At 39.1% G+C, this 16143-nt stretch overlaps 1 protein-coding gene across 5 annotated transcripts; it reads left to right on the plus strand.

Annotated features, from left to right (window-relative positions):
- The first annotated feature begins 56 nt into the window (after positions 1-56).
- Positions 57-13073, plus strand: LOC127869199 (uncharacterized). Of its 5 annotated transcripts, none has more exons than XM_052411554.1 (7): positions 57-293; positions 1546-1659; positions 2232-2346; positions 4790-4863; positions 5595-5748; positions 9932-10054; positions 12092-13073. In XM_052411554.1, the coding sequence occupies exons 2-7, from the start codon at positions 1588-1590 to the stop codon at positions 12280-12282; spliced, it is 729 nt and encodes a 242-aa protein (XP_052267514.1). In that variant the 5' UTR covers positions 57-293; positions 1546-1587; the 3' UTR covers positions 12283-13073. The 5 variants fall into 5 exon arrangements, with proteins under 5 accessions (XP_052267514.1, XP_052267515.1, XP_052267516.1 ...); XM_052411555.1 differs by lacking the exon at positions 57-293 and adding an exon at positions 304-380; XM_052411556.1 differs by lacking the exon at positions 57-293 and having other exon boundaries at positions 1107-1659; positions 4793-4863.
- The last annotated feature ends 3070 nt before the right edge of the window (positions 13074-16143 follow it).

Genomic DNA, 16143 nt, shown 5'->3' on the forward strand with positions numbered 1-16143 from the left:
CGGAATTTACGGGCAAAACGGTCGCAAGTCACTGTGTAAATAAAAAACCGTTATGTTTACTAACCTGTTTGTCCTTCATGAAAATGGTATTTCCACTTTCAGTTTACTGCGAAATAAACAGATAGAAAAAACGTTCGGGAAAAACGTTATTATTCATACGTCTTAGAAGCTTAAAGCAGTTTTCCAGTTTTAACTTCGTTAAAGTTTAATATCTTAAAGTTTTTACTTTACAGTAAGCTGTAACTGAAAAAGGAAGTCTTATATTGCTGAACATTATCTATCATCCTATGACGGTATGAGGTTTTTGTTTGAAAATTAGTAAAACTATACTGTACTGTAGTCTTATAGTGAATTAATAGACGTATTTTTTTCTAAAGGAGGTATGTATTATTTATTAATATAATTTAATTATAACAATATTCCTATTTCAATTAATATTACTACATAAAGCATTATTATGATATTATCTTTGATGAACTTTCCTTATATCATATATGTACTTTCCATTTATTATATAGCATAAACTAGTATGGTTATGAACACAATCAGCAGCTTGTTTGTAGTATTTGCTAGATAAAGAAAGAGTTTGATATTTTAAAAGTGTATGCAGTACATCTTAATGGTCTATAAAAGATAAATCTTACAACAGCTTCGAACTACTACTATTTTTCTAGCTTTAAGATAATAAAGTTGTACATGCCTTCTTTTGCATTTCAGTCTTTGAGATCGTCTCTAAAAAAATAATGTTACACAAATATTTTATAAAATATGTACATACTGATTCAGTGATAATTTGATAGGAAAAATTATCTTGTTATTAATTGGCTTTGCAAGGAATTTTATGATACTTTTATAATTAAATTTGCTGTCAATGTGGTTCATATTATGTTCAGTTTGTAGCATAAAAAATGTCTATAAAGAGCCATGGAAACATAACAAAAATAAATCGTATTGTGATTCATGAATGCTGTGCTTTGTCTGGATAGCTGCAAAAGGACCAAAATCATAATAACATCTTCTTTGAACTCTTTGTGATTATTCAAATTTTCAAAGGCATTTATAAACCATACACAATTGTATATGTTGACTATGTGATTACATGTCATATGATGAGGGTTTGTGCCTGAAAGTGATGTATGTCATTATGTATATATTAGACAGTATGGAAATTAAACCTGTTATTGCTCTAAAAGTTTTTATGAAGAAGTACCTAGAAACTCCGAACTTCTTTACATATTCCTTTGACATGGTAAAACAGAATAGGTGGCCCTCGGGCCATTATTAAACTTTGCCCCTGCACCACTTCTTACTAACCTCTCGATATAACTGTGTGGTCAATTATAAGAAGCTTTCAAATTATACACTCATGAATTTAATACAAATCTTTATGGTATTATGTTAAGGTTATATAAAACAACAGTTGAGGAGCTTAGCACAGTTTACTGTAAAAATGTACCGGTACCCCTACTTAAGGCTTAATAGCATTTCATATACAAGTGCCCTTGATCTCTGACTATTGATTGCAATTAACTTCGATGTTTGAAGTCCAGTTACCACTGGTTGATGGCCAAGTATTGACAAGTCCAGATGTCGGGACACAGGCATGCTGAAGATGTTGGAGACATGGTAGACAGGAAAGTCAGCAGGGCAATGAGAAAGGTAAACTAGAGCTGCATTCTTGACTGTCAGACTTTGCATTCTTGGTTGTTGTATAGAAATATTGTTTTAAATCTCGCTACATGACTCTTAAATTCTATATCTTCAACTATAAATATCATGGACATAAGAGAATTCTTTTTACATTTGAACATGTTTTTTCAGATTTATATATTGATCAATTGCAATGCTTGTTACATATGAACAAAAGTTTTCAATTTATTTTTTATTGACAAATTAGAATGCCTGTAACATTTGAATTTTGATTTCGATTGGATGAGCTTAGGAATATCCCATATGATTTGTAAGTAGGGGTGCAGTTGGTCCCTTTTAAATTTTATGGAGCTGCTGTGTAGAAAACCATCTGTGTTGGAACAAACTTCAGCAAAACTTGAATTTTCTACTTTAATATGCTTTGTCAGCGTTAGCTTACGTCCTTACCAAAATGGCCGTGCGAGGAATTCACGTCCATGTTAATAAATTGCTCTTAATTGTGGTAGTTATGTTCTTACTTTGAAAAATGTAATGTCTTTGAGGTCCTTTAATAAAGAAATATATGGTATTTGATCTTGCAGATGGAAAAAGCGATGGCCAAGGCTGCAATAGCTGAAAAAGAAGCTAAGCGTGCATATAAATCAGGCCGGGATGTCCCTGATGGAGTTACTTACACCACAGATAAACATGGGAATTGTGAGTCTTGGCTGGTTTTCTTAAAGGTCCTTAAAGAAATCTTAACTGAAGTTGTTCTTAAGGGAAAATTTAAGACAAAATTTTCTGGCAGAAATGCATTGTTTTCTTATTGAAGCTTTTAACTATTTTATCAATATTTACTGTTTTAAAACATTCAAGGCGAAAAGACTTCTACACAAAATAACCAAATGCTTAATTATCTTATTAATTTTAAGGAAAGGGTCTTTGTTAATTCTTACCCTGACAGAAAAACATATTGAAAAATATAACAGTTTGTTTAAACTTTGGAACTATTTTGAATGTTGATGTGTTACTCAGCCTTTTTTAAGTAGCATTATTTTTTGGTACAAGACAGTAGTCTCAAAATCTTAACTATGATAGGTAAAAAAGTATGCAAATATTTTTTTTCATATGTTCTGGGAAAACTAGAGAAAATGCATGTGGGTAAAGCATGATCCCTAATAAGCCTGTGCCGTGCGCTTAGTCTTAACTTGGACGAGCCTCTCCGCCTAGGTTTGATTTTCAAATAGAAGAGACTCTCTTTAAAAAAACACTTCTTTAAAAGCTGAATTTTTTGTCCCTGATTAGACTGTGTGGACTGCACAATTTGGGATGACACTTAACGCACGTGCAATCAGCCCAGTTTTCCTAGAATGCTGCTTGATATTGATTGGTTTGAAAAATTAAACCAGTTGACTCTTGCTAGTAGATATTTTTTTATAAATATAAATGCTTTCTCAATAGTCCTATTTACATTAACTGGCGACATAAGCCAATCTAACGAGCTGATATCAAGTGTTTATTGCTTAAAACAAGTTATGCATAAGGGTTTTTGAATTTTGTTTTGATTTTTAGCTCGGCTGTTTTTGGAGAAAACCCGATGTATTGTCATAGCCAGCTCGTCGTCCGCCGTCAGCCGTCCGCTGTAGGCGTCGTGCTAAAACCTTAACATTGGCTCTAAAATCAAAGTGCTTCCACCTACAACTTTGAAACTTTATATGTAGATGCACTTTGATGAGTTCTACACGCCACACCCATTTTTGGGTCACTAGATCAAAGATCATCACTGTGACCTCTAATATAAAACTTTAACATAGGCTCTAAAATCAAAGTGCTTCCACCTACAACTTGGAAACTTCATATATAGATGCACTTTGATGAGTTCTACACGCCACACCCATTTTTGGGTCACTAGGTCAAAGGTCAAGGTCACTGTGACCTCTAATATAAAACTTTAACATAAACCTTTACATTCGCTCTAAAATCAAAGTGCTTCCACCTACAACTTTGAAACTTCATATGTACATGCACCTTGATGAGTTCTACACGCCACACCCATTTTTGGGTCACTAGGTCAAAGGTCAAAGTCGATGTGACCTCCAATATAAAACTTTAACATAGCCTCTACAATAAAAGTGCTTCCACCTACAACTTTTAAACTTCATATGTACATTCACCTTCCTCATTTCTACACGCCACACCCATTTTTAGCTTGGCTGTTTTCGGAAAAACCCGAGGTATTGTCATAGTCCGCCGTCAGCCGTCCGCCGTAGGCTTCGTGCTAAAACCTTAACATTGGCTCTAAAATCAAAGTGCTTCCACCTACAACTTTGAAACTTCATAAGTAGATGCACCTTGATGAGTTCTACACGCCACACCCAATTTTGGGTCACTAGGTCAAACGTCAAGGTCACCGTGACCTCAAAAAAAAACATAATCTGACAAGCTTTCGCAGCCGAGCTTTGGAACCCGTTATGCGCTGCTCTTGTTATTACTAATCAATCCATCATCGGCTGAGCAGCAGTTTGAATTTTTAAGTGAAAATCCCAAATTTTGGTGTATGGTGTTAGGAGAGAGAAACTGAATAATACTGTATTCTAATTAATATTAAACTGAATAATATTGTATTCTAGTTAATATGAAACTGAATGGTACTGTATTCTAGTTAATATTAAACTGACTAATACTGTATTCTAGTTAATATTTAACTCAATAATACTGTATTCTAGTTAATATTAAACTCAATAATACTGTATTCTAGTTAATATTAAACTCAATGATACTGTATTCTAGTTAATATTAAACTCAATAATACTGTATTCTAGTTAATATTAAAGCTTGTCCGTGCAACATCCACATAACCTAAAGCATACATAAAGGGAATGACATTTTACAATTCACAACATGTTTGAAATTAATTCTCATATTCTCTTTGTTATCAAGTGTTTGGTCGTTGTGAACACATGTACTGTCCTTTCATGTTGACAAGGCTTTAACAAAAATCATACAATTTTCAAGATAGTCAATGCATTTTCAGCCGATTAAAATGCTCAATATGTTATCTTACTCCTGAGAAACATTGAAATAATTGTTATGGATGTATAACTCTGAAACTTGGTAAAGCATGTGTGGAAACTAGTTGTTTTTCTCTTTTTTTGGACAGTAGTCAAGGAAATTCATCGTGTTCGCAGTTACGAGGGAGATGTAATCATTGTGAATGGTGCTGGCCAAATTAAAGTAGGTAGCATATGGTATACATGTTCAAAGTTCTAAAAATAAAGATCATGCAAAAGCCTCTTTATAAATGTTGTTTATGAAAAAAGAACTGTCCTAATAAAAGTTTCTCACATTTGTTTAGCCATGTTTTTAACATTTCTATTTAAGTTGAAATTGACATTTTTCCAAAGTTGACAGCTAAAATTGGAACATATTTGGGGAAATGTTGGAGATATTATTCATCTTAAAGATATATTTAATTACATAATTATGAAAGACATTTTTAATCAAGTACCATGCCGTGTCCTCATGTTGTATAATTAAATCTGCCTTACTAATTATACTTCATTCCACATTAATAGAGGGTGTCATGGCCATATATGAAATTTCATGCGCTTTGACACTTAGGTCTGGATAACTCCAATATAAAAGTATACATGAATTTTTCTTTTGAGATAGGGTGTTTAGACCATAGCAATAGCTTGCACTGTCCTACATAATGCTTAATTGCATATTTCAAATATGATGTGCAGACTATAGCTAACTCACAAAATGCTTAGGTAATTCCTGTTTTTAGGTCGGGTTTGGATACATGTCACATTTTCTGTCCTCAATGTATCACCAATATCATAGTCACCTGTAACATTTCATGTCCTTAATGTGCCGCCCATATCATTGTGGCCTGTAATATTTCATGTCTTTAGTTTAATTGTGTAGGCATCTCTTGTGTAATGCAAGATTCCACCTTTAAGGTCGGCTGTCGAGAGCATGTTACCAAAGGCCCTGGTGGTTACAGAGATGAGGACAGCAGTGATGAAGAGTTAGCGACCAGTCGCTCACGACACAGACATGGGGAGCCTGCAAGGCAGGAGCCTGGGGTGGACTCAAACATACAGAGGCTTCTACGTAAGTGGTGTCTTTGGTGGACTCAAACATACAGATGCTTTTACGTAAGTGGTGTTTTTGGTGGACTCAAACATACAGATGCTTTTACGTAAGTGGTGTCTTTGGTGGACTCAAACATACAGATGCTTTTACGTAATTGGTGTCTTGGGTGGACTCAAACATACAGAGGCTTTTACGTAAGTGGTGTCTTGGGTGGACTCAAACATACAGAGGCTTTTACGTAAGTGGTGTCTTGGGTGGACTCAAACATACAGATGCTTTTACGTAAGTGGTGTCTTGGGTGGACTCAAACATACAGATGCTTTTACGTAAGTGGTGTCTTGGGTGGACTCAAACAAACAGAGGCTTCTACGTAAGTGGTGTCTTAGGTGGACTCAAACATACAGATGCTTTCACGTAAGTGGTGTCTTGGGTGGACTCAAACATACAGATGCTTTTACATAAGTGGTGTCTTGGGTGGACTCAAACATACAGATGCTTTTACGTAAGTGGTGTCTTGGGTGGACTCAAACATACAGATTCTTTTACGTAAGTTGTGTCTTGGGTGGACTCAAACATACAGATTCTTTTATGTAAGTGGTGTCTTGGGTGGACTCAAACATACAGATGCTTTTACGTAAGTGGTGTCTTAGGTGGACTCAAACATACAGATGCTTTTACGTAAGTTGTGTCTTGGGTGGACTCAAACATACAGATGCTTTTACGTAAGTGGTGTCTTGGGTGGACTCAAACATACAGATGCTTTTACGTAAGTGGTGTCTTGGGTGGACTCAAACATACAGATGCTTTTACGTAAGTGGTGTCTTGGGAAGTCTCAAACATACAGATGCTTTTACGTAAGTGGTGTCTTGGGAAGTCTCAAACATACAGATGCTTTTACGTAGGTGGTGTCTTGGTCAGACTCAAACATACAGATGCTTTTACGTAGGTGGTGTCTTGGGTGGACTCAAACATACAGATGCTTTTACGTAAGTGGTGTCTTGGGTGGACTCAAACATACAGATGCTTTTACGTAAGTGGTGTCTTGGTTGGACTCAAACATACAGATTCTTTTACGTAAGTTGTGTCTTGGGTGGACTCAAACATACAGATTCTTTTACGTAAGTGGTGCCTTGGGTGGACTCAAACATACAGATGCTTTTACGTAAGTGGTGTCTTAGGTGGACTCAAACATACAGATGCTTTTACGTAAGTTGTGTCTTGGGTGGACTCAAACATACAGATGCTTTTACGTAAGTGGTGTCTTTGGTGGACTCAAACATACAGATGCTTTTACGTAAGTGGTGTCTTGGGTGGACTCAAACATACAGATGCTTTTACGTAAGTGGTGTCTTGGGAAGTCTCAAACATACAGATGCTTTTATGTAAGTGGTGTCTTGGGAAGTCTCAAACATACAGATGCTTTTACGTAGGTGGTGTCTTGGGTGGACTCAAACATACAGATGCTTTTACGTAGGTGGTGTCTTGGGTGGACTCAAACATACAGATGCTTTTACGTAAGTGGTGTCTTGGGTGGACTCAAACATACAGATGCTTTTACGTAAGTGGTGTCTTGGGTGGACTCAAACATACAGATGCTTTTACGTAAGTGGTGTCTTGGGAAGTCTCAAACATACAGATGCTTTTATGTAATTGGTGTCTTGGGTGGACTCAAACATACAGAGGCTTCTACGTAAGTGGTGTCTTGGGTGGACTCAAACATACAGATGCTTTGACGTAAGTGGTGTCTTGGGAAGTCTCAAACATACAGATGCTTTTACGTAAGTGGTGTCTTGGGTGGACTCAAACATACAGATGCTTTGACGTAAGTGGTGTCTTGGGAAGTCTCAAACATACAGATGCTTTTACGTAAGTGGTGTCTTGGGTGGACTCAAACATACAGATGCTTTTACGTAAGTGGTGTCTTGGGTGGACTCAAACATACAGATGCTTTTACGTAAGTGGTGTCTTTGGTGGACTCAAACATACAGATGCTTTTATGTAAGTGGTGCCTTGGGTGGACTCAGACATACAGATGCTTTTACGTAAGTGGTGTCTTGGATGGACTCAAACATGCAGATGCTTTTACGTATGTGGTGTCTTGGGTGGACTCAAACATACAGATGATTTTACGTAAGTGGTGTCTTGGGTGGACTCAAACATACAGATGCTTTTATGTAATTGGTGTCTTGGGTGGACTCAAACATACAGATGATTTTACGTAAGTGGTGTCTTGGGTGGACTCAAACATACAGATGCTTTTATGTAATTGGTGTCTTGGGTGGACTCAAACATACAGATGCTTTTACGTAAGTGGTGTCTTGGATGGACTCAAACATGCAGATGCTTTTACGTAAGTGGTGTCTTGGGTGGACTCAAACATACAGATGCTTTTACGTAAGTGGTGTCTTGGGTGAACTCAAACATACAGATGCTTTAACGTAAGTGGTGTCTTGGGTGGACTCAAACATACAGATGATTTTACGTAAGTGGTGTCTTGGGTGGACTCAAACATACAGATGCTTTTATGTAATTGGTGTCTTGGGTGGACTCAAACATACAGATGCTTTTACGTAAGTGGTGTCTTGGGTGGACTCAAACATACCGATGCTTTTACGTAAGTGGTGTCTTGGGTGGACTCAAACATACAGATGCTTTTACGTAAGTGGTGTCTTGGGTGGACTCAAACATACAGAGGCTTCTACGTAAGTGGTGTCTTGGGTAGACTCAAACATACAGATGCTTTTACGTAAGTGGTGTCTTGGGTGGACTCAAACATATAGATGCTTTAACGTAAGTGGTGTCTTGGGTGGACTCAACATGAAGGGACTGCAAAGGGTTATCTGGGACGACAATTTACGCACCTTCATTTAACCTGTTTTCCCAGAGCGAAGCTAAAAGGAATATATCAAGATCTGCGATACAATTTGAGGTGTCTTTAGCAAGGTACTACAATCAACTACTATAGTTAACATTCATAGTGCAGTTTCTTATCACACAGCATATAAATAACTTGCCTCAAATGTTAAAGGCATGGGGATGATTTGCAGATGGCATTAGTCAGTCATGATTTCTCAGTGTTAAGGTCCTTTAAGTTTGATGTTTTTAGCCTCCATTTGTGTGTCTGCAACATATTTCCCAAACCGTTTGAAGTTTTGTCTGCACCATATCTCCCATACCTGTTAAATATTTTGTCTGCACCATATCTCCCATACCTTTTGTGTCTGCACTATATCTCCCATACCTGTTGTGTCTGCACCATATCTCCAATACCTTTTGAAGTTTTGTCTTCACCATATCTCCCAACCTTTTGAAGTTTTGTCTGCAACATATCTCTTATACCTGTTGAGATTTTGTCTGCACCATATCTCCCATACCTTTTGAAGTTTTGTCTGCAACATATCTCCCATACCTGTTGAGGTTTTGTCTGCAACATATCTCCCATACCTTTTGAAGTTTTGTCTGCACCATAGCTCCCATACCTGTTGAGGTTTTGTCTGCACCATATCTCCCATACCTTTTGAAGTTTTGTCTGCTGCACCATATTTATCATACCTTTTGAAGTTTTGTGTGCATCTCCCATACCTTTTGATGGATTTTCATGACATTTGCTTTCAATGCTTAGGGCATTAAGATAATGTGTAAAAGGCAGTCACCCTTGCTCCAAGCCAGAGTTACACTTAAAGATAAAAAGTTTTCAACTCTGCTGTGTGTGTCTGCTACATGTCTTCTATATCTCATAAAGGATTTCGATGAAAATTGGCTTCAATTTTTCCGTCATTGAGATGTGTGCAGATTGCAAAAGTCAGTAACGTCTGTGTCTTTTTGAGTCTCTTGTCTTGTGCCTAGTCCATATCTTGTACACCCATCGAAGGATTTTCATGAAACAAGGCTTCAATGATTAAGTAATTGGGACGATATGCAGAAGGCATGCGTTAGTCATGCTGGCTCAAAATAAAGGTCATCACTTCAAGGTGAGAAAATCGTGGCAGGAAATATAGCTGTGTCTGCCTTGTTTCCTATATTTTTCGTTTAGAAGAATTTCAGCTGTGAATATAAGGCAAAAAATGAATTCATAAACAACTAAATCTTGGATTTTTTTTGTTTAAGAATTCATGCCACAATTGAAATTGAATAACAAATCTGTTTGTTGACTTATGTAAAGGGTATGGTCTGTGCACAAAAAATGTAAATTTGATAACAGATACAAACCCGAGCCATGACATGCCAACATTTGTCACTCCATTTACAGAGTCCACACGACCTGTAAATTCAGACGATCTCCAAACTGTCAGTCAATACATTGGACAAGATTGGAGACGAGTGTGTAAGTAGACATACAGAACTAACAGTATTGATTTTCCATTTCAAAGATGCAGTTTTGTATTTGTTTGTTTTGTTAATTTTTCAATTGGTTTACTTTACTTGTGTATTGAACAATCCTCACATCGAACAGAAAAGAAATTATCTATACAGTTTATTTTTCATTTATGAATTGTATGTGGGTACCCGGTAATTAAGGTATCATGCAGTAATTAAGGAATTTTGGCAGACCCCATGGCAGACTCGGAAGCTAAGTGAAAATGGCTGTATGCAAACAGGGCAAGAACAGAACAGCCGCCAAGTCAACTGCAGTCTTTTCAGGTTTTATGCTGTTTGCTGCTCATCAGTATATTTGAGTAATAAATGAAGCCTTTTAAACTTGAATCTATTAAGAAAGGTCTTTCATTTTGTTTTTCTTAGGGGCTACTAGTGTGTTCAAATACATATCTGAGCAGGAAAGGGTTAAGAAGGGATGCCACCTGTTAAAGGCCATATTGGCCTGCCCTGGGGCATGTATTGGGGGATGCCACCTGTTACAGGCCATATTGACCTGCCCTGGTGCATGTATTGGGGGATGCCACCTGTTACAGGCCATATTAACCTGCCCTGGGGCATGTATTGGGCAGTGAAGAAGGGATGCCACTTGTTACAGGCCATATTGGCCTGCCATGGGGCATGTATTGGGGGATGCCACCTGTTACAGGCCATATTGGCCTGCCCTGGGGCATGTATTGGGCAGTGAAGAAGGGATGCCACCTGTTACAGGCCATATTGGCCTGCCATGGGGCATGTATTGGGGGATGCCACCTGTTACAGGCGATATTGGCCTGCCCTGGGGCATGTATTGGGCAGTGAAGAAGGGATGCCACCTGTTACAGGCCATATTGGCCTGCCATGGGGCATGTATTGGGGGATGCCACCTGTTACAGGCCATATTGGCCTGCCCTGGGGCATGTATTGGGCAGTGAAGAAGGGATGCCACCTGTTACAGGCCATATTGGTCTGCCCTGGGGCATGTATTGGGGGATGTCACCGGTTACAGGCCATATTGGCCTGCCCTGGGGCATGTATTGGGGGATGCCACCTGTTACAGGCCATATTGGCCTGCCCTGGGGCATGTATTGGGGGATGCCACCTGTAACATGCCATATTGGCCTGCCCTGGGGCATGTATTGGGGGATGCCACCTGTTACAGGCCATATTGGCCTGCCCTGAGACATGTATTGGGGGATGCCACCTGTTACAGGCCATATTGGCCTGCCCTGGGGCATGTATTGGGCAGTGATTACCTGTTACAGAACATATTGGCCTGCCCTGAGGCATGTATTGGGCAGTGATTACCTGTTACAGGCCATATTGGCCTGCCCTGGGGCATGTATTGGGCAGTGATTACCTGTTAAAGGCCATATTGGCCTGCCCTGGGGCATGTATTGGGCAGTGATTACCTGTTACAGGCCATATTGGCCTGCCCTGAGGCATGTATTGGGCAGTGATTACCTTTAACAGGCCATATTGACCTGCCCTGGGGCATGTATTGGGCAGTGATTTTTGTCCCTTTACCACTTAAAATTTGTATTTATACGCTCATTTGTTTTCCCTTGGAAAGTTATATTTAATTTTAGACCTTTCTTACTAAATTCAAGTTTTAAAGGCTTCATTTCCAACCCTTGGATACTGATGGGCAGCATAAACCTGAACAGATTGCAAGTTACTCGCAAGATATTCTGGTTTTATGCTGGTGCAAAAGCTATTTTCTCTTTACTTCTTATTGTGGAAAGGGTTAAAGGTGCCAATTGTTTGTTTTTAATATGAAAAAGGTTTGCCCTCTTGGGCTAAAATATTTCTCCACATTGTATACCACTTAATGATAATTTAGAGTTATTTAATGTATACTTTTACATCAACAAAGTAACAAACTAAACCACTAAATTACCTTACTGCTACAATTTCTATAATTACTGTGAAGGCATCATAAGTTGCTTCCTTTAATGATTCCCAATGAGGAACATTACACCTTACAGCATTCCCAATTTGCTTTCAGTCCGAAATCTTGGCCTTGAAGATGAAACAATTGAGGAGGTACGTGAGGACCACTATGTAGGGGGTTTACGTCAGATTGTGTACGAAGGACTCATGTTGTGGTCACGCAGACAACTGGGGACAGTGGGGGCGCTATCGGCCGTGTTACACCGTACTGGGCAGACAGTGGCGTTAGACCACCTGAGTCCTTGAGAACATACGGGAATTTCTCAGTTTTTTGGTTTGGTTCTATTTAAAAATGTGATGGGCATAATTATGAGATGTTGCAAAACTTTTGGGAAAGACTTTAATTCATGTGTAATAACATTGAAATGCACACTATAACTGGAAGTTACCTTCATTTTATGAATAATTGCTTTGTTATTTAAAATCATTCATCATTTCTCTCATGTGGTATGGTTGCCATTAGCCATCATTTATTTATTAATGATATTTGTCAGGCTTATAATGAATGACCTGGATTGTAAATTATAAAGTTTTGTTTTGAGTGAATTACATTGTATAGATTTGTTTGACTGTTTTTTTAATTTTATTTCATGAGATCAGAATTTGAAAGTAACTGATCGGTTAACTGTCGTGCAATAGAACTTGTCATTTCCATTTATCAGGGATCATCTTGTCATAACTGCTAATTGTGGTAATTGTAGCGTATGAATGTACATAACTGTGTTTATTATTATGTATATCAACTATACCAGCAGCCAATTGTATACATCTAGATAACTCATATCCAGCAGATAACTTTTGGTTATCTTCCATTTTAGGATATCTTTTTTGGTTAGCAATGTAAAAACAAAGAAATATCCAATAGGTGCACGTTTTTGTTATGTTTAGGAGAAGATTTAGCCAAGGTATTTGACTTTGGTTATCTTTACATGTATCAAAATAGAGGTTATCTTAAGGATTGGCTAAACGTTATCCAGATGAATACAATTGACTGCAGCTGGTCAACACATTGAAAGAATAAAATAAGAGTAAAGAAATTGCAAGCTTTTTCTTTCTCTACACATGCAGTAACATGAATACATGTTTTGATATTGAGAATTGGCTTTTCACCTTACTTGACTCAAATTTGAACTCCATCTAGATATTGACAATATAAAACAATGTGACCAAGTTTTATCAACAATGACCCAAACTCTGGCCTCTATAGTGGTACCAGGACTTTCCACCATAGCTCGCAATGACAAAACTGTGTTAGGATGAGCTAAGAAGTGCTGATGTTCACCAGTTGTTTATATCTGATTCAGCCTCCTCTCATTACCACTGTACATTAGAGCCTTGCCAGTTGTTCATATCGGATTCAGCCTCCTCTCATTACCACTGTACATATCAGATTCAGCCTTCTCTCATTACCACTGTACATATCAGATTCAGCCTCCTCTCATTACCACTGTACATATCAGATTCAGCCTCCGCTCATTACCACTGTACATATCAGAATCAGCCTCCTCTCATTACCACTGTACATTAGAGCCTTTCAGCCTCCTCTCATAACCACTGTACATTAGAGCCTTTCAGCCTCCTCTCATTACCACTGTACATTAGAGCCTTGGTATTTCAGCCTCCTCTCATAACCATTGTACATTATTCAGCCTCCTCTCATTACCACTGTACATTAGAGCCTTTCAGCCTTCTCTCATTACCACTGTACATTAGAGCCTTTCAGTCTCCTCTCATTACCACTGTACATTAGAGCCTTTCAGCCTCCTCTCATTACCACTGTACATTAGAGCCTTGCTATTCAGCCTCCTCTCATTACCACTGTACATTAGAGCCTTTCAACCTCCTCTCATTACCACTGTTCATTAGAGCATTGCAATTCAGCCTCCTCTCATTACCACTGTACATTCGAGCATTGCTATGTCAGCCTCCTCTCATTTCCACTGTACATTAGAGCCTTGCTATTCAGCCTCCTCTCATTACCACTGTACATTAGAGCCTTGCTATGCAGCCTCCTCTCATTACAACTGTACATGAGAGCCTTGCTATTCAGCCTCCTCTCATTACCACTGTTCATTAGAGCCTTTCAGCCTCCTCTCATTACCACTGTACATTAGAGCCTTGCTATTCAGCCTCCTCTCATTACCACTGTACATTAGAGCCTTGCTATTCAGCCTCCTCTCATTACCACTGCACATAAGAGCCTTGCTATGTCAGCCTCCTCTCATTACCACTGTACATATCAGATTCAGCCTCCTCTCATTACCACTGTACATTAGAGCCTTGCTATTTAGCCTCCTTTCATTACTACTGTACATTAGAGCCTTGCTATGCAGCCTCCTCTCATTACCACTGAACATTAGAGCCTTGCTATTCAGCCTCCTCTCATTACCACTGTACATTAGAGCCTTTCAGCCTCCTCTCATTACCACTGTACATTACAGCCTTGCTATTTAGCCTCCTTTCATTACTACTGTACATTAGAGCCTTGCTATGCAGCCTCCTCTCATTACCACTGAACATTAGAGCCTTGCTATTCAGCCTCCTCTCATTACCACTGTACATTACAGCCTTGCTATTCAGCCTCCTCTCATTACCACTGTACATTAGAGCCTTGCTGTGCAGCCTCCTCTCATTACCACTGTACATTAGAGCCTTGCTATGCAGCCTCCTCTCATTACCACTGTACATTAGAGCCTTTCAGCCTCCTCTCATTACCACTGTACATTAGAGCCTTTCAGCCTCCTCTCATTACCACTGTACATTAGAGCCTTGCTATTCAGCCTCCTCTTATTACCACTGTACATTAGAGCCTTGCTATTCAGCCTCCTCTCATTACCACTGTACATTAGAGCCTTTCAGCCTCCTTTCATTACCACTGTACATTAGAGCCTTGCTATGTCAGCCTCCTCTCATTACCACTGTACATAATAGCCTTGCTATTCAGCCTCCTCTCATTACCACTGTTCATTAGAGCCTTGCTATTCAGCCTCCTCTCATTACCACTGTACATTAGAGCCTTGCTATTCAGCCTCCTCTCATTACCACTGCACATAAGAGCCTTGCTATGTCAGCCTCCTCTCATTACCACTGTACATATCAGATTCAGCCTCCTCTCATTACCACTGTACATTAGAGCCTTGCTATTCAGCCTCCTTTCATTACTACTGTACATTAGAGCCTTGCTATGCAGCCTCCTCTCATTATCACTGAACATTAGAGCCTTGCTATTCAGCCTCCTCTCATTACCACTGTACATTAGAGCCTTTCAGCCTCCTCTCATTACCACTGTACATAAGAGCCTTGCTATTCAGCCTCCTCTCATTACCACTGTACATTACAGCCTTGCTATTCAGCCTCCTCTCATTACCACTGTACATTAGAGCCTTGCTGTGCAGCCTCCTCTCATTACCACTGTACATTAGAGCCTTGCTATGCAGCCTCCTCTCATTACCACTGTACATTAGAGCCTTTCAGCCTCCTCTCATTACCACTGTACATTAGAGCCTTTCAGCCTCCTCTCATTACCACTGTACATTAGAGCCTTGCTATTCAGCCTCCTCTTATTACCACTGTACATTAGAGCCTTGCTATTCAGCCTCCTCTCATTACCACTGTACATTAGAGCCTTTAAGCCTCCTTTCATTACCACTGTACATTAGAGCCTTGCTATGTCAGCCTCCTCTCATTACCACTGTACATAATAGCCTTGCTATTCAGCCTCCTCTCATTACCACTGTTCATTAGAGCCTTGCTATTCAGCCTCCTCTCATTACCACTGTACATTAGAGCCTTGCTATTCAGCCTCCTCTCATTACCACTGCACATAAGAGCCTTGCTATGTCAGCCTCCTCTCATTACCACTGTACATATCAGATTCAGCCTCCTCTCATTACCACTGTACATTAGAGCCTTGCTATTCAGCCTCCTTTCATTACTACTGTACATTAGAGCCTTGCTATGCAGCCTCCTCTCATTACCACTGAACATTAGAGCCTTGCTATTCAGCCTCCTCTCATTACCACTGTACATTAGAGCCTTTCAGCCTCCTCTCATTACCACTGTACATAAGAGCCTTGCTATTCAGCCTCCTCTCATTACCACTGTACA

Source organism: Dreissena polymorpha, chromosome 2 (assembly GCF_020536995.1).
Source record: "Dreissena polymorpha isolate Duluth1 chromosome 2, UMN_Dpol_1.0, whole genome shotgun sequence".
NCBI classification, from domain to species: Eukaryota; Metazoa; Mollusca; class Bivalvia; order Myida; family Dreissenidae; genus Dreissena; species Dreissena polymorpha.

Excerpts from the sequence above, each read along its gene's own strand:
- LOC127869199 (XM_052411554.1), top strand. The coding sequence starts at position 1,588 with ATGTCGGGACACAGGCATGCTGAAGATGTTGGAGACATGGTAGACAGG. Across the intron at positions 1,660-2,231 it reads TCAGCAGGGCAATGAGAAAG|ATGGAAAAAGCGATGGCCAA; the intron begins GTAAACTAGAGC and ends TTGATCTTGCAG. Across the intron at positions 10,055-12,091 it reads ACAAGATTGGAGACGAGTGT|TCCGAAATCTTGGCCTTGAA; the intron begins GTAAGTAGACAT and ends ATTTGCTTTCAG.